This window comes from Rhipicephalus microplus, chromosome X (assembly GCF_043290135.1).
Source record: "Rhipicephalus microplus isolate Deutch F79 chromosome X, USDA_Rmic, whole genome shotgun sequence".
NCBI lineage: Eukaryota > Metazoa > Arthropoda > Arachnida > Ixodida > Ixodidae > Rhipicephalus > Rhipicephalus microplus.
This window is the reverse complement of record NC_134710.1, coordinates 320470861-320493282: the sequence shown is the minus strand read 5'-3', so window position 1 is coordinate 320493282 and position 22422 is coordinate 320470861. Positions and strand designations below refer to the sequence as shown.

At 45.1% G+C, this 22422-nt stretch overlaps 1 protein-coding gene across 1 annotated transcript in view; it reads left to right on the top strand.

Annotated features, from left to right (window-relative positions):
* LOC119162362 (vesicular acetylcholine transporter) overlaps positions 1-22422 on the top strand; it is a 229798-nt gene that overhangs the window by 97665 nt on the left and 109711 nt on the right. Inside the window, exon 2 of the mRNA XM_037414771.2 lies at positions 1361-1406. Within this exon, the coding sequence (XP_037270668.2) occupies positions 1389-1406 (18 nt within the window). The 5' untranslated portion in view covers positions 1361-1388. The remainder of the gene's footprint in view (positions 1-1360; positions 1407-22422) is intronic.

The window sequence follows — 22422 nt, the reverse complement described above, 5'->3', positions numbered from 1 at the left end:
AACCTTTGGTCACCATGGCAACAACACCAGAAAGGCTGTTTCCCCCGTTAAGTTTATTGGAAAGATGAACCACCGTGAAAAAGTGTAGAGGGTAGGGTTAGCAACATAAATGAAGACGCAGAATTTTGAAGAAGATCCAACAGACGTGTATGAAAATCTTAGCTGCTGCAGTATTAAGGCCAAGAAAACTGATAAGTTGCGCCCTAATCACCAAGTGCTTACGGTTATAAGAAGACCTGACGTTGACCTTATGGTTCTTGGACAGTGGTCAAGCTACGCACAGTTGCGTTATATTCGCGTCATGCAGCAGGCAATGTGATTTCTACTGGGTATGATTTCTACTGGGTTTCTACTGGGTTTCTACTGGGCCGTCTTCAGTTACGAAGTAGTCCCGTTTGGGGGTTTCGCCTTTGAGTCGTTTTAGGCGAATGCTTAAGTGACCAAGATATTTAGTTTTAACATAGACCGACTAGACAAGCAACGCATTTCGTTCAATTGTGTACCATGAATAGTTTTAATCGAGTGATTCAAATGATTTAAAACTTGGCAATATTCGTTTCAGGCGACTGAATGCTGGTAGCTCAGAGGCTCGTTTAGATCCTCTGTAGTTCTTCGTCTAACTTAAGTTCATTTGAGCTTGAGTCACCAAATTGGTTGGTCACAGCAACTAGAGCTTCTTATCGTGCCATTGACGTTCACTGTTTTCTTTTATGGTTAATACCATATGACATGGCAGCTTGGACTGGACCCGTTTTTCAGTCACTCTACATATGTGCGAGTACGACCACTTTGGTTCGTACCTAGGCTCTTTCGGCTTAAAAAAGTTCCTCTTTGTCTCTTCCCAAGACGCAAGTTCAAAGCGTTCATTGTCGACAAACGCAACCCACTTATTGTTCACTGTAGAGTCTGTCTTCGCTATAAAGAGCACGATTGCACAGCACGATTGGTGGTGATGCCCCACTAAGGCTCCGCTGGTTGATAAGAAAGTTGCTTAAACACAATGACCTTCTTTATACGGCCTCAGACATGCACAAAATCACCAGTAAGAACTTCCGTAGCGACAAATGCCTTCTTTTTCTACAACTAAATACAGGAATTGCTGTGACATTTCAAGACAAAAGCGCGATATTTTTCGCATGCCGGCACTACTTTATTTTCTAATAGCCCTTTCAAATCCCTGGAACACTGGGCACTGCGTGTGCAGCCCCCTGTCTAATGGCGGATTACCTTCCATGTTCTGGCATGATTTAAATCGTTTACTTTCGTCATACCCGATTAAAAAAACGTTATTTAAGAGAGCCATGGGTTCTTGTAACAAAGTTGCTGTGGCTAACCTATTCCATTTTCTATCTTTCTACAGCCAGGGCGGGTCACGCAGTTGGGAGACAATGGCCACCTCCCAAAAGGTGAGTAGGCATCGATATATATATATATATATATATATATATATATATATATAGTAATGCCAAGGAATGTACAGGGGAAGTTATTAGAACCAATGGAATGTAAATAAGAAGAAAGAAAAGTGGATGAAAAAATTACCAGCTGTGAGCAGGAATCGAACCTACGACCTTCGAATAACGCGTTCGATGCTCTCATCGAACGCGTTATTCGAAGGTCGTAGGTTCGATTCCTGCTCACAGCTGGTAATTTTTTCATCCACTTTTCTTTCTTCTTATTTACATTCCATTGAATCTAATAACTTCCCCTGTACATTCCTTGGCATTACTGTCTGTTATATCTCATTAATATTGTGTTAAAACACGGAAATACGAGCCCTTAGGTATACACTTCTCTCCCTTATATATATATATATATATATATATATATATATATATATATATATATATATATATATATATATATATATATATGTATATATATATATATATATATATATATATATATATATATATATATATATATATATATATATATATATATATATATATATATATATATATATGTGTGTGTGTGTGTGTGTGTGTGTGTGTGTGTGTGACTTGTTGTAAATTCAGACACAGTAAACACTGATATGGTTGAAGCTTGAAACATGTCATCGTGTTGGTGTTTACGTATTTACATCCTCTAACAACAGGAAAAGAAAAACTGTTTACTATTCCTACAAGTCAAGTCACAAACACACTTCTCGCAATACGCGCATAAGCTGTTACAGGTCAGCGACGAAAGCGCGGGTGTTACTACTATAATAAAAGGAGACAACTCGTATAGACCACGACAGAAATGACTTGCAAGCATAGGTCGGCGAACTCACTCATTAGCCGACTCACTCGGACTCACTCAGACTAGGATCCGCAAGCCGTGAGCCTGAGTCTAAGTGAGTCCAAGTGAGCAATATTTTGTTGAGTTTTAATCTGAGTGAGTCCAAAGCGCAAGCTATATTTCTTGAGTGAGTCCGAGTGAGTTGCAGTTATGTTTGCCGGCCTATGCTTGCAAGTATGGCAAAATGTCGCAGACTGTCAAAGTGTAACAAATGGACAATATATTTATAAGCTTTCGGTATTTCACCGAAATCATCAGCTTGTTTCAACTTGTTTCCGTGCATCAGCTTGTTTATCAGCTTGTTTCCGTGCATCAACGTCCCCTTAGCAACCAAGCCAACGTGTCGTCGGCTTTGTGACCTGTCACTTTGTGGCACTTGATTTCTATTCCGCAAAACGTCTGCATTTTGATTGATTGATATGTGGGGTTTAACGTCGCAAAACCACCATATGATTATGAGAGAGGCCGTAGTGGAGTGCTCCGGTAATTTCGACCACCTGGGGTTCTTTAACGTGCACCCAAATCTGAGTACACGGGCCTACAACATTTCCGCCTCCATCGGAAATGCAGCCGCCACAGTCGGGATTCGACCCCGCGACCTGCGGGTCAGCAGCCGAGTACCTTAGTCACTAGACCACCGTGGCGGGTCAAATGTCTGCATTTTCTTGATGTGAAATGGTCTGTGATACCGTGGTACCATGATTCTCAATCATCGTCAATAATAACAATGGCCGTCAAAGTGCTATATACAATTTTTTGAAGCGGCGAAAACTTCACCATGACAGCGCAGTTAAAGCCTGCAACTGGTTTACATGTTCTGTTTTGCACTCCTCCTTCCACTACGCCACCACCTACAAAACCACCAAGCCACCGTTATAAGTTGTCATATACCATGATGCCATCAGTCCACCTCTACATCACCGGCCTCATACAAGACGCCAGGCGAAGAAGAGGAAATAAGAATAACTGCAGTCCCCGACACTGCACTGCTTGCGCAGAGAACAGTAGAAGCCATGGGCTATTCGTGTAGAAACACTTGCACACCATGAATGCAAGGCATGTATGGCGCTGGACGAGATGTTCAGTGTCACGTATGTCTTCATGACGATGTGTTTCGAAAGTTCAAATTTGAAAGTGGGATCTTATGGCCAATCAGTTCTGCGCACGTCCACGGGAACCTTCTAAGGAAACTAAATACATCACTTCAAGTTTAATGTGTATCACTGTAAGTACATGCACCTACACGAGAATTGAGAACAGCGCAAGGAAATAAAGTGTTTTGCAGATGTTTATGTAAATATCGGTACTTGAAGCATCAAACAAAAATAAAAGCTGTACAAATTGGTATAGGTACATTAGCTGCCTATTCCTGGCATTGGCAGGTCAAAAAAAGACATTATAGCGGAAAAAACCGCGTTTCGGGACGTACATGCTCCTCAGCTCATCATTATTACGACCCCCCCCCCTCCCCACACTACTCTGCCCCGGGTCTGCTGGGTGACGAACATTGGTTCTAGTCGACGGTTCTTCTTGTACACGGGGACAGTCATACCGCGCAATGAACAACGTCGCCATGCTCGACATTGATGCAGCCATATTGATTGCCGTGGCAACAAACCCATGAGACTTTTAAATTGCCGCTTCACGAGTGGTGCTAAGGCAAATAACTGTGGAAGCCACAGCAGCCGTCATTACTGTGAGCATACACGTGCACACATGAAACATTAACTCATCTACAAAACCCGCAGATGTTTGAACAGTGAAGCGTACAGCTGACAGGTGGTCAGGCCATCACTAATGCTACACCTCCGCAGGGCCGCGTGAATGAGCGAGAAAGAGAATGGGGAAAAGAGAGAATCCCGACGGCGAATTTCAAGAAGGAAGGCACACCCGCTCGTCAGTTGAAAGCGCCCACCGAATCAGAACTGCACGGCTGCACTTGACTTTCAAGTCAAACCCACTGGAAATATCTTCTTACCCATCGAAAACTGCATCGCAATGGGCAAACCAAAATTTGACATGATCACTCCGCAAGAGAATCTAAGCATGGACTGTTTAATCGCCTGTGATGGGAAAGAGTGTAAAACTACGAATGCCGGTAACTTGGAACTCTTGGGATGCCAGAGAAGTAAAGTATCATTTCGAGTAGAGCCGCAGGAAGCATGTAATGAAGGAAGCTTTGTCAGACATAACAAAGGCTTGACTGTCTGTTACTTTTCATTACTCTCCTCTCTCTGTCGTATAAAGATCACACACTTCGAAAATGGAAGACTGTGAACGGTCTGAGTGATTACCCGACACACGAGTTCGAGGCGGTATAGGAAGATGCCATGACCAAGGAAGCTAGTTAGATAAACTTGTGTATAGGTATATGGCTGAACAATTCCAATCTCTGACAGTGGTCTTGAAGGCGTGGAGTTTTTATAACGACTAGCTCTTGCAGTTTTACGGATATAATGTCTACGTCTGAATCAACTAGACAAATGTGCAGAAGTTCTCCTTATAGAACAGAGATAAAGGTCATGCGTCATTTAAAACCATGATTAGGACCATGCTGATGCTGCACTCTCGCACAGTTTCCTTCGCTGGCTGCGCCACCAGTTTATGCAACCTAGGCCATCACAGCTGACTTCCTAAGTTGACTGTTGATTTGAGGCGTGTGCAGCACAAGTTATGAATAGTAGCGAAGAAAAAACTCACAACAACGTTGTCTACCCGAGTTAGGTATATACAGCGCAAGCTTAATTTAAAATCAATAATAATTGGATTTCAAACCAGAATTGTATATATATATATATATATATATATATATATATACACGACTACGCTTGTAAAAATACCACGCCCGGACCCAGCAGTCCAAACAACACACACTTTTTTAGTCAAGTCAACACTGACATGATTTTGCAGATTTAAAAAACAAAATTCATCTGAAACATTCATTCGACGTTATGCAAGCCAGACAGACCACTTGATTATCTACAAGTGTGCAGGAATTACAGCCGATTCCCTCGCGAGTGCGTCCCTGTAGTCGCCGTCAGCCCACCCACATAGGATTTTCTTTCTCCGGCCTGAGCGTTCACTGGAGCATGGTTTATGTAATTGTGCATTGCACGTCTTGCTGCGCTATGGGAGAGCTGAGTGCCACGGGTGCAAATGCTGAGCCTAGCCGCGCAGTGTACGCATGCACGCATGGCATGATTACTCCAGCGTACACGCGCCAGTCGGCAACCGCACGGCCACTTGATCAGCCCTATGCGCGTGGAAACCACATTACATGGGGTCTGGATTCGTCCAATTAGATTACAACGGCAGCGCGTTATGCAGAAGCGCTAATTTCCGGAGAGTGCGCATATACAAGGCGAGGCCATCTGGGGCTCGTTTTCTCGGCTTTAAAGGGCGCAGACAAACCACGCTTACAAAAAAAAGAAGATAAGCAACACAGATACGGAAGATAAGCAACACAGAAGGAAAGAAAAGGGGTGTGAGGAAAATACGAAGAGGAGGGGAAACGTGAGGCCGCCAGCAGCACGGAGCCGCTGAGTATTGCGAAACATTATCCGCGGTCCCCCGAAAACCGCGAAGAGCGATGTGGCGCGCGCCGGCGGTTGCAAGTATTGCGGCACAGTGCGCCCCTGATCGTGTGAACTCGGGTTTCTGGCACGCTCGGCCTGCGTAGTGTCAAAACGATCTCTGCGTATCTCAGTCGGCTAATTTGGAGGAGTGCACGCCAGCTCCGCCGCCGTCCTTGCTTGTAGGGCAAGCGTGCAATGAACAACGAATATGCGCCGTAACAAGCTCGGAAGAACTGTGCGTCATGGTTGCTTAACAAGACCCTCTCCGATCTATTAGTTTTACTTTCTGCATTCCTTTTTTTTTGTTACTTTCCGCTGCAGGGTCCGTTGCACCGAAGCCATGAACACGTGTCATTCATCGTTGTACAGTACAAAGCATTCAAAATAGGTGTCCGATACGTGTATATCGAATTCTAGCCGGTTGCATATAAGTATGCGGCTACGCTTAGTAAAATAGTGCCATGTGGTCGCCATCGCGAAGAGGTGGCCGTCAGACCGAATAGGGAACTTTCAAATAGGGGCCCCAAAGAAATAGCGTCGAGGCCACTGCGCATTCGCAAAACGCAAACAGCGTTTGGGTATTGCGTTTGGGGACGCTATTTCCGAATTTAGCGGGACCCCCAAACCCTGCCCCAAAATGTTTGCGACCAACACTCATGGCGGCATGCACTGAGAGGGCGGTTCTCGACGCATTCATGGCAGATAAAAGCTGATAAATTTGGCTGATAAAAGCTCGCTTGGTTTTTTTAGACAGAAAAGTTGCGTTTTTATGTTTAAAAAGCTTCATTTTCTGCATTTCAACACGAAGACTTGAAGTTATTTTTATGATTATAAGTGGTATATGTTACTTTTTTACTTTTGTTGTGGCTTCTCTTTGACGCTGTAGTGGGGCTAGGAACGCAAGACGCAATCGGTAACAGTGAAATAAACTCCATTCAAGAACGCTCATCTTCTGCTTGACCCATTGATAGCATCTACGCAAAGAGCTTTGTCACAAATTTGTAGGGTCCCTATTCAAAAACTTCATATTATTATGAAACACTTAGTTAAGCAAACTTGTGCCCAGAGCATCACGTAACTGTGATCACAAGTGTGTACCAATTATGAGAAAACGATAGCGTGTAGCAAAGTCGCCAGCCGTTGGCAATCTTGGCAGGTATTCGCAAACACGTATTACGCTAAGACTTTTTGTAAGAGAATATATGAACCAATCACGATGTCCGTCACATCATTAGCCGAGCCGGCTGTCCAATGGAAAACACCCCTGTGAAATAGAAGTTTTGTGAATTAGGCCCCTGAATCTTATCAACACAGTCATGAGAAAAAAATTGATAATTTGCTCCGCCGCGGTGGTCTAGTGGCTAAGGTACTCGGCTGCTGACCCGCAGGTCGTGGGATCGAATCCCGGCTGCGGCGGCTCCATTTCCGATGGAGGCGGAAATGTTGTAGGCCCGTGTGCTCAGATTTGAGTGCACGTTAAAGAACCCCAGGTGGTCTAAATTTCTGGAGCCCTCCACTACGGCGTCTCTCATAATCATATGGTGGTTTTGGGACGTTAAACCCCACATATCAATCAAAAATTGATAATTTCACAGAGCTACGTAGGCTGCGCTAAATTGTGGTAACTGCTTTTGAGGGTGAAACTCCATCACAGTGAAATAAAAAAAGCGCGTGTCTCATCCTTGGTTGTTACAAAGAACAAAATCAATGTTTATTTTACCCTTCGTGATTGAAAGGAAAGCTCCTGAACTGAAAGTGAAAAAAAAAGCTTGGCAAACACTCTATACTTTTTAGATATGGCACGAACGAGTATCTATGCTCTCTGTGTCTGTGTGGCCAATTATGTACCTGTAAGCTGCATCTAGATGAAAAACATCCCACAACTCTCCTTTATTATTGTGTGTCCTGCGTGTCTATTCCGCACTGCTGGTTTATTTTCTTCCTTTTTTTCATAACGTACTCGCAGCGCAGGTTTAAGAATTACAGTATTAACTTCATCGGTACTCCAGATGTAGGGCACAACTTTGCGCCAAACATTGTCACCAAAAAACTATCAATTTTTTTAAGCAGCCCGTCTTTGGAACCTACACCTTCTTTGTTTTCTTCTCTCTCGCAGCGTCTATAGATAAAACAGCCACCTGCCTCGTTATACGGGATGGCGTTCGAGAATAATTGCAGGTGAATCCGCGATTCGAGCACAAAATGAGAGGTGTACATATCGCAAAGCACTAAGACGACGGCAGAAGGAGGGGGGAGAACGATTACACAATAGGAATTGAAGAGAAAAGTGAACCCCTCAACTGTCTGCGTCAGAGTGTGACACCTCAGCAGTCGTTCATCAGGGGAGGGATAAGGCGGGAGATTGCGAAAAATGTAAAGATTGAGAGACGATTAGGGAATTTCGCTGACGGGCACCGATCGGCGAGTGGTCGTCGAAAACAGAACATCGTGGACGGGACAACCGTCAGCCGTGGAATCAACAAGCGTCTTGTCTACGACATTTCGTGAACCCCCTGCATCAGAAAGCTGTATACTTTATACTAGTGTGGGAATTTGTCTTTAATTTTATGGGCGCCCCTTTTCGTGTGTTCTTCACTGGCCTCCTCAAGCACGAGCATGATTAGTCGCTCAGTATCCATCTATATGTAAAGCATTCGAGTAAGCTTTCATCATTCGTTCTTTCATAATCTTGCATACTTTGCAAGCATAAGTTTGATTTCTTTGTCTTGTTAAATCTTCTTCAGGCAGTTTGCTTTCGTGTACTTACGTCTAGCGAGAGTAAACGGCAGCGCAGAAGGTTGGTACAGCAATTATTTATACAATAAACCGTGATACGCATTCCAACGGAAGACCACTATGTCAAAACTTTCAAGAAAAAAAATAACAAATAAAGTATGGAGAAGTGGCTGGGACACGAGCATCATCTCTTTGTAACAGCTTCGCAACGCTACCCAAGGTCGATTGGCCTTATCACGTCACAGATATCATCGCAAGGACGAGAGGGAGAATGGCGAGACGATATAGTAATCCTCGATGATATTGCGTTGACGCGAGTGAAATCCCTTCACGTCAGCCGTGGAATCCGAGCGTCGCTCGGTGGGCCTGCCTGCCACCAATTGGGCAGGAGCAATCCCCGCGAGACAAAAGGGAGAAGAGCTCGCGGCCGCTCATTTTCAGGGACCCGCGCCGAGATGATCCCGATAATAACATTTTGGGGAAAAGAGGGATCGTTGGCGTCCTGCGGGTACAGCCCTCTGGGAGCACGCGTGGGATGTGGATAGCAGCCGAGCTGTACCGAGAATCCAAGGCGCGAGAATAGAGGGGAAAAAATGAATGGGGGCGTGATTTCGGCAGCCTCCTAATCTCGCCCGCTTTACCTCCTCTTATCTTCTTCTCCGCCAGCATTGTCTTCGTTCAATTCGTCTGTCGCAACTTCTAGAAACAAAATCAAGGGCCATTTCAGAGGAATGATTTTTATCTCTGGGAAATGAATTGACTGCGAGAAACGTGTAGTAAAATAATCTGCTCGATCACTGGTCAGGGCTGTGGGCCGTAATGCAATGTTTATGATACTCCTAATCATCCGTTTCAGTGTCGGATCCCCCACACCCTCGCCTATAATAAAAGAAATCAGACTGCCCCGTTACAATAAACATTTGTCTTCATGCTTTTTGTCTTAACGTTGGCGTGTTCTCTTGTGTATTCTCCGCCAAATTTTCTCCAAGATGGCGGAAAAAATTGGCATCGAAGTCAGTTTCTTAAACTTTTTTTTGGGAGTGCCATATTAGACGGTAGTTTTAGTGAGCCACGCATAACTTCACCAGTGTTCTGATCTAACTTTAGTTTACTTCTTCTTCATCACATTCTCTTTTCAAATACGCACTTCTTCTGGTCCATGTACGATACCAATTTCTCGAGTGAAATAGAAAAAATTGCTTTTAACCACCGCAGTCATTAATTGGGACGAACTGCCAGTGATTGTTTTACTGCTACATACTTTAATGTCGAGGCGCTGCAATATCAACTTCAAAAGAGCTAATAGAACAATGCTTCGTAAATATTCTAGCTGGTTCTTTTGATGATACATTAAGTGCCACCAAGTTTGACATTCAAACGTGTTAAGGTTCCTTATGAAGCTGGTTTATTCATCGGCTTAAAACACGCAAAGCAGTTTGATTGGTGCAGAAAGTTCTTACGGAGATAAAGTGAAGGAAAACGAAGAGGCATAAACAGCTGACAGGTGCGCGAGTATGTCAATCGACCATCGTAACTCTTGCCTACGCTTTTACTCTGTAAATATATTTTGCTCTTATGCCACCAATGCCGTAACATATTGGTGGAGGTACTGGGTACAACATCAGGCAACGGAGTTCCGCAGCGGACGTCGCATCGCTTTCCCAGCTATGACCAACGCTGAGCATTCCGCGTCAACGTCAGCGTCTTCGTTGAACACGGCGTCGCCACCGTACGTTTTCAGGCCAATTAAGGATCCCGGTACATTCTGCAGGACTGATGACGTCAACGTTGACGATTGGTTGGCCATTTTCGAACGCGTGAGTGGGTCGAACAGATGGGATCCCACACTTCAGTTGCCTAATGTGTTGTTTTACTTGAGAAGCACAGCCAAGGTGTGGCATGAAAACAACGAAGAACCCACAAGCTGGTACCAATCAAAGAAAAAAAGCGAGAGGTGTTTGGCAAACCTGCCAGATAGTATGATCGCCGCCAAAAAGAAATTCGCCTGCCATGCCCAGTTCTCAACGAAGTCATACCTCTCATACATTCAAGACGTGCTGGCCATCTGCCTAAAGGCCGACAGGGACATGACAGAAAATCTCAAGGTGGGAAATGTGCTGAAAGAGATCGCCAACGACGCATTCAATGTCCTGATGTGCAAGGGCTGTTCCACCGTGGACGCAATCAAAGAGTTTCGTGAGTTCCAGCAAGTGAAAATTCGCCCCGTTCTCCAACCATTCGCTAGACTTCCAAACACCGCTGCAACGTCGTCTTGCGAAGATCAGTCCGCGAAACGACGTTCATAGCCCCAGGAAGACCATACAAGCTTTGTTCGTCGAGAACTAGAAGCAATGGCGCCCTCAGCGTTCTATTCGCGCAGCACCGATGCCACTCCTGCTACCGTTCCTCTTTTTCAAGTCAGCGTGCACCAGGAGCTTCAAAACATCGGAGCGCATTCCGCGTGCCCTGTCATCGCGCCCAGCGACAATGAACACTCTTTTGCGGTACCCTCCCCCACCCGACGGTTTTCTCTACGCACTCGCGACCCGGCTGAGTGGCAAACTGCGGATGACCACCCTATATGTTTCAACTACCACTGCGTTGGACATATTTCTCGTTACTGCCACAACGCATGGCCCTCGGCACCTCGTACAACGACCAATATGACCCGTTCTGACGGTACCATCCACCCCTTTTCACCTGCCCATGAGTCCAATGCCGCTGAGTATACTTGGAACACTTGGTATAGCCGCTCGCCTTCACCACGTGGGCGCCAGTGTCGTTTGCCACCAGCACGTAGCCCATCGTCCCGTTCGCCGTATTCACGGCGGTTCTCGTCCCCGTGGCTTCCGGCCGCACCGTCTCAGGAAACTGAGAAATGCAGCCCCCGGAGGTGGTGCTGCATTGATGACTTCAGCAGCAAATCCTCCCTCCGTTCCCAACGTTCCCAACACTCGAAGTGTAATAGACGTTGAAGTAGACGGCATACCTCTACAAGCACTTGTCGACACCGGCGCAAGCATTTTGGTCATGAGTTCAAGCTTATACACACACGTTTAAAGGAAGTTCTGACACCAGCGGCTGCACAAATACTCCGTGTGGCTGATGGCCGCACGCCGATGGTTCTTGGTCTGTGCACTGCCGCTAAAGTATAGTCGATCAAACTACTTTTGTCATTTTAGCCGTGATTGACCACTGCCCTTAGGACGTTATCCTAGGCGTGGATTTCTCGTCGAATCATTGTGCTCCTATTGATTGTGCTACCGGCATCCTTCAACTAGAGCTGCCTCAGATAGTTGCTGAACCCCACACTGCTCCACCGCCCATGTGCTCTCTTGAGGATGTACGGCTGTCACCTCAGGCAACCACCTGCGTCGTTTTCAGCGCACAGTCACGGGCTCCCGGTGGTCAATATATCCTTCTTCCCCTCACCGACGTCCTTTTGAGCCACAACGTTGCCATTCCATATACGCTTGCGACTGTCACTGATAACTGCACCTCGCTCCCACTTCTAAATTTCAGCTTGTGCCTTCCAGTGCTTCCTCGTGGCGTATTCTTGGCCAATATATCTTATGCTGACAAATTTGAAATCGCGGCTCTCTCCACCGAGACTGATTTACTGCAATCTCCGGTAGCTAACAGCATCTGTTCTCTGCCGAATCGTTTCTCGAAGATGTTTGCACCCGACCTCAACCTTGTGCAAACTATTGACATCCGTCCCTTTCTCGCGTCATATACCGACATTATTGATTTCGACAACAGAACTCTAGGGCGAAAATCCGCCGTTCAGCACAGTATATGAACACTGGCGACGACAGTCCTAGTCGCTGACGCCCCTATCGTGTCTCCCACTGAGTGCAGAGTTATCCAAGCGGAAGTTGACAAAATGTTCAGCAAACTTGTCATACAATTATCAAATAGGCCTTGGGCGTCCCCTGCCATCCTTGTGGAGAAAAAAGACGGTGTATACCTGGCGCTTCTGCGTTGGCTATCGCCACCTCAACAAGATCACGCGAAAAAGCATATACTTGCTACCGGGCATCGATGACGCGATGGACTGCCTGCGCGGAGCTATATATACATCTCGTCTATTTATCTCCGGTCCGGCTACTGGCAGCTACCTGTTGATGAAATAGACCACGAGAAGACAGCCTTCATTGCACCTGATGGTTTATACCAGTTTCAGGTCATGCCTTTTGGACTATGTAACGCCCCTGCGACATTCGAACGGATGATGGACTCTCTCCTGTGCGGTTATAAGTGGTCTATCTGTATCTATTACATAGACAATGCGATAGTCTTTTCATCTACTTCCGACAGACACCTGACGTGTCTCGCTCCTATTCCCACAGCCTTCCGAACAGCTGGGCTACAACTGAATTCTAAGAAATGTCAATTCGGTCGCCACCAGATTACTGTTCTGGGCCATCTTGTAAACACCGATGGCATCCAACTAAATTTCGAAAAGATCCACGCTGTCCGCTGCTTTCCGGTGCCCTGTTCTACAACTGACGCCCGGGGCTTCATCGGCTTATGCCCGTACATTTGTCGTTTTGTGAAAATCATTGCCGACGTTGCTAGGCCACTCACAGATTTGCTGAAGAAAGATACCACATTCTCATGGGGCCCTGTGCAGGCTGAAGCTATCACCGCTCTCATCAGATGCTTAACTACGCCACCCATACTTGCCCACTTTAATCCTTCTGCTGCCATATCATGAATGCATGTACGTTTTTTTCTTTTTTTAAATGCGAAGCATTTCTTAGCAAACTTCGGCGGCTTTGAGCGTATCTATCTATCTATCTATCTATCTATCTATCTATCTATCTATCTATCTATCTATCTATCCGCTTTTGTTTGGGTGCTCTCGTGGTCACCCCCTTAACTTGGCGTTAACCAAAATTAGCATGGGAGGGTAAGATGGTTCGACGAATATGACGCGCTGGTCAAGACATGATTATGTCACAATCCCATCGCGAACGTCGTCAAACACTTCCCGCCAGACAGTGGCACAACATACCCACGGGCGAGTATGTGCCGCTGGTATACGGGTATGTGCCACAGGGGATAGCCACTTCTACCCAGGAGCAACAAGAACACACGTGGGCAATTTTAACGCGCGAGCGTTAAGAAATACCCGACATCGGTAGCGTCAACCCGATGAGTGCAAAGAATAAATGTCAGGGCTCTAGCGGGAATCGAATCGAAGCATTCTGCGTGCCAGTGAAGCATTTTACCACAGAGCTACGACAGGTCTTACTTTTCAAGTAGACGCTAATCTTCATGAAACTTCAATAGTGGTTGCAGTGCTGCCTACCCAATTTTATAAACTCTACATATGTACTCCTTTCATACAGCCGTCGTGTCGGGTTAACTTCAATTGTGGTTAGTTGCCATGCGCCAAAGTTGATTTATGTATAGCAGCGTCCAGGACCAGCATCCTCGCGAGCATCAGTGCTTTATATCAGCTTCTGGTGTTGCTAATACACATGTTCTATTTGACATCATAGGGCGAGTGTAAACAACTGGTTATATAAACATCTGCAATTCTTCAAAAAATGTCTGTGGATGCAACTATAGCACATATATTTAGCGTCATTTTATGACGTGTCGCTCAAAAGAAAAAAATGCAACACGTCATGAAATGGCACTAAATATATTGCCACGTTCCATTTCCCAAGTTTTCGTTATCGTCCCAAAACACAACACGATTCTCAGCGCAAACCGCGCCTGCAGTTTTCGAGAAGGTTCCGGACTGTAGTAGATCATTTCGATAAGATCACGCCCACTGTGCGAACGGTACAGATTGTTCTGGAACCTACGCCACCGCCAGCGATAACGCTTGAACATTCGACGGCAAGAGTATAAATGCCGACGCGCTTCGCCGCTTGTCAGTTGTTGATCGAAGGCCGACGCTCCGTTCCAACGCGTTATTCGAAGGTCGTAGGTTCGATTCCTGCCCACGGCTGGTTATTTTTTCATCCACTTTTTCTTTCTTCTTTCTTTCTTCTTATTTACATTCCATTGGTTCTAATAACTTCCCCTGTACATTCCTTGGCATTACTGTCTGTTATATCTCATTATTATTGTGTTAAAACACGGAAATACGAGCCCTTAGGTATACACTTCTCTCCCTTATATATATATATATATATATATATATATATATATATATATATATATATATATATATATATATATATATATATATATATATATATATTCACACTGACGAAGGCTGGCCCACCAGCCGAAACGTATGTGATTAATAAAAAAGGGTTTCCTCGTACGTCGTGCTTTCTCGCTTACGTTTTTACTACGGAGCCAGTGCACTTCCTTCCTCGCTACGTAAATATATATATATATATATATATATATATTTATATATATATATATATATATATATATATATATATATATATATATATATATATATATATATATATATATATATATATATATATATATATATATATATATATATATATATATATATATATATATATATATATATATATATGGCTTGCCTTTAATACCCTCCAACAACGTGCGCTTTGTGGCGTAGTGGTTAGCGCCGTGTGCTATGAATTGAGAGATTGGTGGTTCGATTCCGCGCTACAGATACTTGTATTATAGTTTGTTTTTCTTTTCAATCTGTTAGTACGTAATTTACAACGTAATATCCGTGACGTAAATATGCCAGCCGAGCCGTGCTGGATCCCGGCATAAAACACTTTCGTCTTAAAAAAAACATCAGTGTTTTGTTTCCCACGACACCTTCGCGATGGTTAGGGTGGTCGTATACAACCTTGTGCACACAGTGTACATCTGATAATTGTCGAGCATTTTAACCAGCTGCCAAAGACCGCACTACCTCTGTGAAGGCTGCACATACCCAATGAAATTTTAACGCGACAGCGTTAAAAACTTCATTTCACAGAAATTCCAGCGTAGGCATGGTTGGTTGAGAATAAATATTAAGTGTTGTCTTTAAGCGAGAAATTGAATTGAATGCCAACATATAAATGATAAAAGATATTTGATTCAACTAGAAATCAAAGCAAGGCCTTCTGCGTGGCAAGCAGATGTTCTACCGCAGAGCCACGCCCATGCTTGAACTTGCATGAAAATAAAATACACCATATCGATGCTAGGTAGTGTGAGGAACGTCATTAACCCATGTACTTTGCGCGGCTGAAGCGTGAAGTTTCCCCAGGCTTCCAAATATATCAGTTGCGCAACGAGTGAGTGCTTTTAAGTACTACATATATTAAAGCACATTCTCGGATCGCTTGAAATGGTCGATGTTACGCGCACAAACATTTATCACCGACCGGCATGATTGAGCTGTCCAATGAGACGCGAAGCAAGGCTACTTATTGAGAATGTGATTTCAAATGGGCGCGATGACCCTTTCATGTTCGAATCTTGAAGGCGACGCTCACTAGTTTCCTTAATTTTTCTACAAAGCACTTTGTCCTCTGCAGAACAAAGTGATGGTTCAGTTACTGAACAATTTGCATTGAGTTTCACCAACAAAACTATGCTATTGAGAATCGTGAATAAAAAGAATGAGGTCATGCGTCACTGCTAAATCAACGCTTTAAGCAGCAGCGATTCCCAAAGACTGACAAATAAGTGAAACGAAGGTATGTTTAGAACGTGAGCGCAAAAAGAAGAGTTCACTAAACAACTTTATTGTGTGGGTGTGGACGGTTTAACTTGCAAGTGTGCTCAGACAGTAATATGTGTGGTTTGTTTATTTTTGTTTGTCATTTTTCCTCTGAGCCCTTGCAATACGTACATAGGTCGAAACACTGGTCACGTATTGCGTAAATGTGTGCACCTCGACTGAATGGCATAAATTCCGCTTTGACAGGTTTTCCGTCGACTTCGCCGTGCTTCGCTTGGCCCCTGCAACCAACATGCGTCTTGCCTGGCTTGCACGCGCTGCGCAAAAAGTGCTCCTCAGGGAGGGAGGCTGGGTCGGTCGCGGGAGCCGAGTTGGCATGGCCGACTGAGCGGGCATGGGGAAAAGCCTTCTCCCTTGCTTCCCTAGGGGAATCTGGGATGCCGCGGGCGCATAATGCGCCGTCCAGCGTTGAGCGCAAAGGGAATCGGCTACAGAATGATGGAGCAAAGGGAAGGGAGAGCAGCGCTGGTGGATGGCGGACAGCGGGTCTACGCTGCTTGAAGAGCGGAGGGTCCCACGCTCGTTGCGCCGGAGGCGTATCCCGAAAGGCTGGCATCTCACAATTTCTCCTTTTATCCACCTTGTGCTTCCTCTTCTGCCTTTTCACTCATTTTCTTCTTTTTTTCTGTATGCTCCTTCGCACTGCGCTCGAACCATCGTAATGGGTTTAATTAAAGCGGTGTTGTTCAAGGCACCCCTGGGAGAAGTGTTGAAGACAATCCCCCGCCCTTCCTCAGCGCCTGACCTGCTGGGTAGAGCACCGTGCAGCTACTATCGCAAACTCCTCTCCGGCCAATCTACTTTTCTCATCCCATGCGCTTTGTAAACTTTCCTCCTGTTTCATTTGTTTCTACCTCTCTCTCTTTTATACTCGCTGTTCTCCCTTGGCGGCTTCCCCTCCTTTTTATCGGCGACGAAACTCGAGCAGATTATTCGTGCGCCCCGTGTTGGAGCAATCTAAGTCAGTTTTTATTTTTTATTTGGGTTTGTTTCATGTTATGTTTCTACCTAGTTCCGAAGAGAACGCCTATTATTCTTCTTCGATGGTTTTTCTTGGCCATTCTCTTCCTCATCACTTACGACTGAGGTGTCAAGGGCGTCGTCCCGGGGCGTTTGGAAAATTCGGTAGCTTGCCTTACTTTTCGTTTTGCTCCTCTTCTCTGAGTGGCGCCCAGGGAGAGGTTCTTATCTGCGTAGGTTCTGACACCGACTGAGCACCGGCAGCCGCGACGCGACGCACGTCGTCCTATTTGTCACGCGGTGGAAGCAATTTGTCGTCCCCGCGAAGCACGAGTACCTCTCCCGCTTCGTTGCCGCCCTGGACGAATCGTATTTGTCTTTGGACTTTATCGGAAAGGCCCGACACCTTTGCTGCTTCTCGAAGATTTATAATTGGCTTCCACCGCGGAGAACGTTGCAGCTCTTTTCTGAGCCATTGTCCTCAGAAAGGCTGTCGTGTCCGCTCTTTCTCTCGCACTCTCCGCCTACCTCAAGGCATGTGGGAGACTTCGTACAGTTGGACGGTGCTTTGCCTTTCCCGTCTTACTTTTTCCCTTCCGCTTCCACATTCTTTGTTTGCACACCGTATCTCATAAGTAAACTGTCCCTCCAGGTATGTTATTCAGTTTGCTGTGAGTGAAGGACACAAATGCTTAATTTAGGGATACCTGCCCCTCGAATACTGCGCGTGTAAAACATTCTTCGCGAATCAAGCTCTTCACTTCTTTTAGGCATGTGACCCTCATTATTTTGACATTTCTGTGGAAATAAATAACAGGTCCCACCTGATGGTGCCAACATCTTCTAAGCACCTCATATCAAAAAAAACATCAACACTATTTCTTCAGTAATGTTTGCTTCTCTTCACATATAGATGTTCAATGTTAAGGCTAGAAAACCAAGGCGAAGTAGTGTCACTTCTCATGCTTACAGCTGAAGCTCATGCAAAACAGTGGGGGAATGCTTTAGCCGCTTTTGCCGATGTACCCCTTGTGATAGCTTCGAAGCGTCTTCCGGTCCTACAGGCGTTTACGCTAGCGTATGATGTTTCCGCATAGGGTAGGGTGGGGTAAATTGAGACGGGGGGGAGGGGGGGGGCAACACGCGACATTTTCACTTTGCTGGCTTTTCTAGCAAGTAAAAAAAAAGTGATTTTTGCTTTTATCTTTTCCAGCGATAAGTGCTTGTACTTGTCTGCCTTTTCATGTGTAAAAGTTGATGATTGCTCGCAGCGTTCGCGCGGGAAAAATTACGCGGCTAGTGTGAGTGCGTTGGGGACCCATCGAAAAAGGGGTGAAATTGCACTCAACCAAATTTCGGGATCCATGCATGAAACTGCTCCGACGTCAGTACAACATCTCAAATACTTGTTTTGTAACTTTATGCTTCTAGCTACTGACCACCAAACGTTTAGTTTATTCGGTACCCGGGAACAAAGTGGAATTTTATTGTTGAATTCGGGCATGTCTGAAAGGCATAATGAGAAAAACATGGCATAAAGTCGTCTTAGAGAGTGTCTTGTGTTAAGCCATTTACTTACACCCATTCTATCTTTTATTTCTATGCTTAGGATGGTACGGGCGTACAAGATAATATGATATAGAGCTTCCTGGCAAGAAAATAAAATTAAACACTGGCAGATCCCACATACAGTGGGAATCGGTGATATGAAAAGCACGAATGAGGAAAGTTTACATGTCCCTTTAAAATCAGCAAAACGTTACCAGGTGGAGGTAAATTATGCCGTACATGACTTTCATGTCATGGTTATTATCTTTCGACGTGTCGCTTACTTTCTTCGTCCATTCACGTCACGTAATACCAAATTTGGTATATGTGGAGCAAGCGAAATGACCGCGTGCGCGTCATGAGTGTAGCATGTTGTCATGTTCTTACACGACACACATGTCATAATTATCATGTTTACACCGCTCATATACCTTCGTCATCCGTTGACGTCACTTAACACCAAAATTGGTATATGTGAAGCTAGCGAAACGACAGCGAACCCACTATGAGTGTAGCATGTAGTCATGCTTTACATGAAACGCATGTCATTATCATTTTTGAACGTGTCATTTAGCTTCGTCGTCAGTTCGCGTCACGTAATACCAAATTGGGCAAATGTGAAGCTAGCGAAACAAACGGGAGTGCATCACGAGCGTTGCATGTAGTCATGTTCTTACATGACATGCATGTCATGATTTCTACGTTAGGGTCTGTCACTTGTGTTCGCCATGCAGTTACGTCATACCATACCAGTTTTGCAACAAGTCATGTGAACAAAACCACCGCAAGAGCAGCAATACCATGACATTCTTGACATTCATGTGATTATTTTCATGTTATGAAGACTCACTTAGGCCGCGTTCACACTGAGCATTCCGGCCGCCGAAAGTGCTCCGAATCCGGTTCGGCGGCGGCGAGATCCGCCGAAAGGGCCCTCTCCGCGCCGATTGCTCTCGGACCGATTTTTGCGGCGTCTGCCGCCGAATCGGTCACCGCGGACCAATAGGAGCACTAGTCAAGGAATTTTGAAAAATGGCGGCCAAGCCCTACTCACTTGTTATGCTGCAGTGCACGTAACTGAATGTTGAAACCAACGGGAGTTTAACCTACTCTGTGCCTACTTCGCCTCCGTATTTCGTGAAAGAGGTGACCGAGCTTGCTGTTGGCGTGACCGAGCTTGTTGCGGTCTTGCAAAGCAAAACGAACCCACCAACGCCGCTGGCGTCGGTGGTTTTTCGGCTCTTGGTGCATTACAAGACAGCCACTTGCCAGCAAAGTAAGCAGTACTGTCTTTTCTTGCTTCTTGCGTAGGAGAATTGTCGAAGTATACACCACTGGATAGCGTAGTAGCGTTTTCGAGCCGCGACAACAACCGGGTGACAGCGCATCCATCCCGCGTTCGTACCGTAGTAGATGGCATATTCGGCGGAGCGGGGCGCGTGCAGTGCGAACGACGCTGTGTTTCGGCGGCAGGGGAATTTCGGTCGCTGTAGAAAGCGGATGTTTCAGTGTGAACTAGGCATTATGCTCGTCATACAGTCATGTTACGTCATACCAATTTTGGTATCGATACCATTATCGAAACACCAAGGAGAGCTAAAAGTCGTGGGTGTATAGATAGATAGATAGATAGATAGATAGATAGATAGATAGATAGATAGATAGATAGATAGATAGATAGATAGATAGATAGATAGATAGATAGATAGATAGATAGATAGATAGATAGATAGATAGATAGATAGATAGATAGATAGATAGATAGATAGATAGATAGATAGATAGATAGATAGATAGATAGATAGATAGATAGATAGATAGATAGATAGATAGATAGATAGATAGATAGATAGATAGATAGATAGATAGATAGATAGATAGATAGATAGATAGATAGATAGATAGATAGATAGATAGATAGATAGATAGATAGATAGATAGATAGATAGATAGATAGATAGATAGATAGATAGATAGATAGATAGATAGATAGATAGATAGATAGATAGATAGATAGATACGCTCAGTTACCTAAGCTTGCTAAGAAATGCTTTGAATTTAAAAAGTACTGATTGCTGTTGTGGACAAGACACTCCATTCGCACTCCGTCGAGGTGGTTCCGAGTTCTTAAGGATACTCTCAAGAGGCACACGAAAAAGTGGAAGAATCTCCTACTCAAGCCATTCACAAATAAGTTTTATAATCGATTTTCAGTTTGATTTTTGTCATACCAAGGTTTTCAAAACAAGGAGTGATAAAAAGTCTGCAATTTATTGTGTCACAAAGCCCGGCTGACGAACCTGAAAGCCACGCAATTCTCTTGCAGTTCTGCATCAAAACGGCAAAAATAGGGGAAGAAGAGGTGTCAGGAGATATCTAGATTTCAATCATTAAATAGTCCGATGAAGTGCAAGCGTTCGAAATAGACAAAGTTAGCACAAGGAAAGACGGACGGAGTTTGATCTGCAAGAGTTTCGGAGCAACAGAGCGCCGATGTCTGTCTGGATTCAATGCGTGGGGTACAAAAACTGGGCTTATGAGGTCTGCGTGAGGGCCAACGGAGTGAATTTCAAGTGCTTTAAAGTAACAACTAAAAACAAATGTTTTCACAATGTCTCGTTTTGCCCCCCAGGTTGGGGCGAAATAGGAGACTTGGTTCCTTTTTATTCCTTCTTATAATAAACGTTTCAACTGTGGCAACATGGTCATGTAGGTAGCACCAGGCCCGTAGCTAGGGGCGGAGGAACCCAGAGAGCTTGAGCCCCCGAAATTTTTGTCGGGGGGGGGGGGGGTAGGTGTTTTCGAGCAGGGAACACGTCTTTCTCGCGCAAAATACAAAACACATGCGAGTGCGAGTGACTCCCAGTTCTGCCTCTCTCCGCTAAGCTAGCAAAAGGGTCGGCGTGAACTTGAGGATTAAAGTTAGGGTTTCGTTTCCTACGCGTGAGCTGGCGGCCGGCATGGCACAGGCCTAGGCCTCAGAGATTAGTTTCATTAACGCACCGTTGTTCAAGGCGCGTTGCCGATGCTGATCTTGGAGGTAGCACACGGACTCAAGAAAAGGCACGGAAGGAAACAACTGAGCAGAGGCCCTAACGTCATTCGTTGTGAAGCCGTGGTGAAGCCGGAAGTTGGCCATATTGGCTGGGCAAATTTTCCTCTCCGAATATGAAGCAGAAAGCGCGACTCTCTCTCCGGCTCGGAAAGCACGTGGGCTGCACGGCGTGCGTGTCATGACGATCTGAAACTAATGGAACGGGGCTCAATACTGTGCCAGCGTGATATTGTTGGCGCCGTTGGCGAAATCATTTTGGCCGTGTACTAAACAGAGACTAACAATTCACCGACAAAGAAGCAAGCACAAGAGAACGCGTGCTAGATCACAATTGCTCGTGCGTCGCCTTCTATGGTTGCAACCCGTCGCTCACGTGGCCGACGCGGTGCCGGGGTCACCATTTCCGTGTTCATGCACGTAAAAACACACCGCCGTCAGCATTGTGCAACTGCAGTGACCTTGAACATATAATAAAACAGCTTTTAAATAAGTTACATAACTTGCATCCCGCCATTGTGAATGAAAATAATAAAAATAATTGTTTTTATCAAATAGTTGAGGCTTTCAGGAGG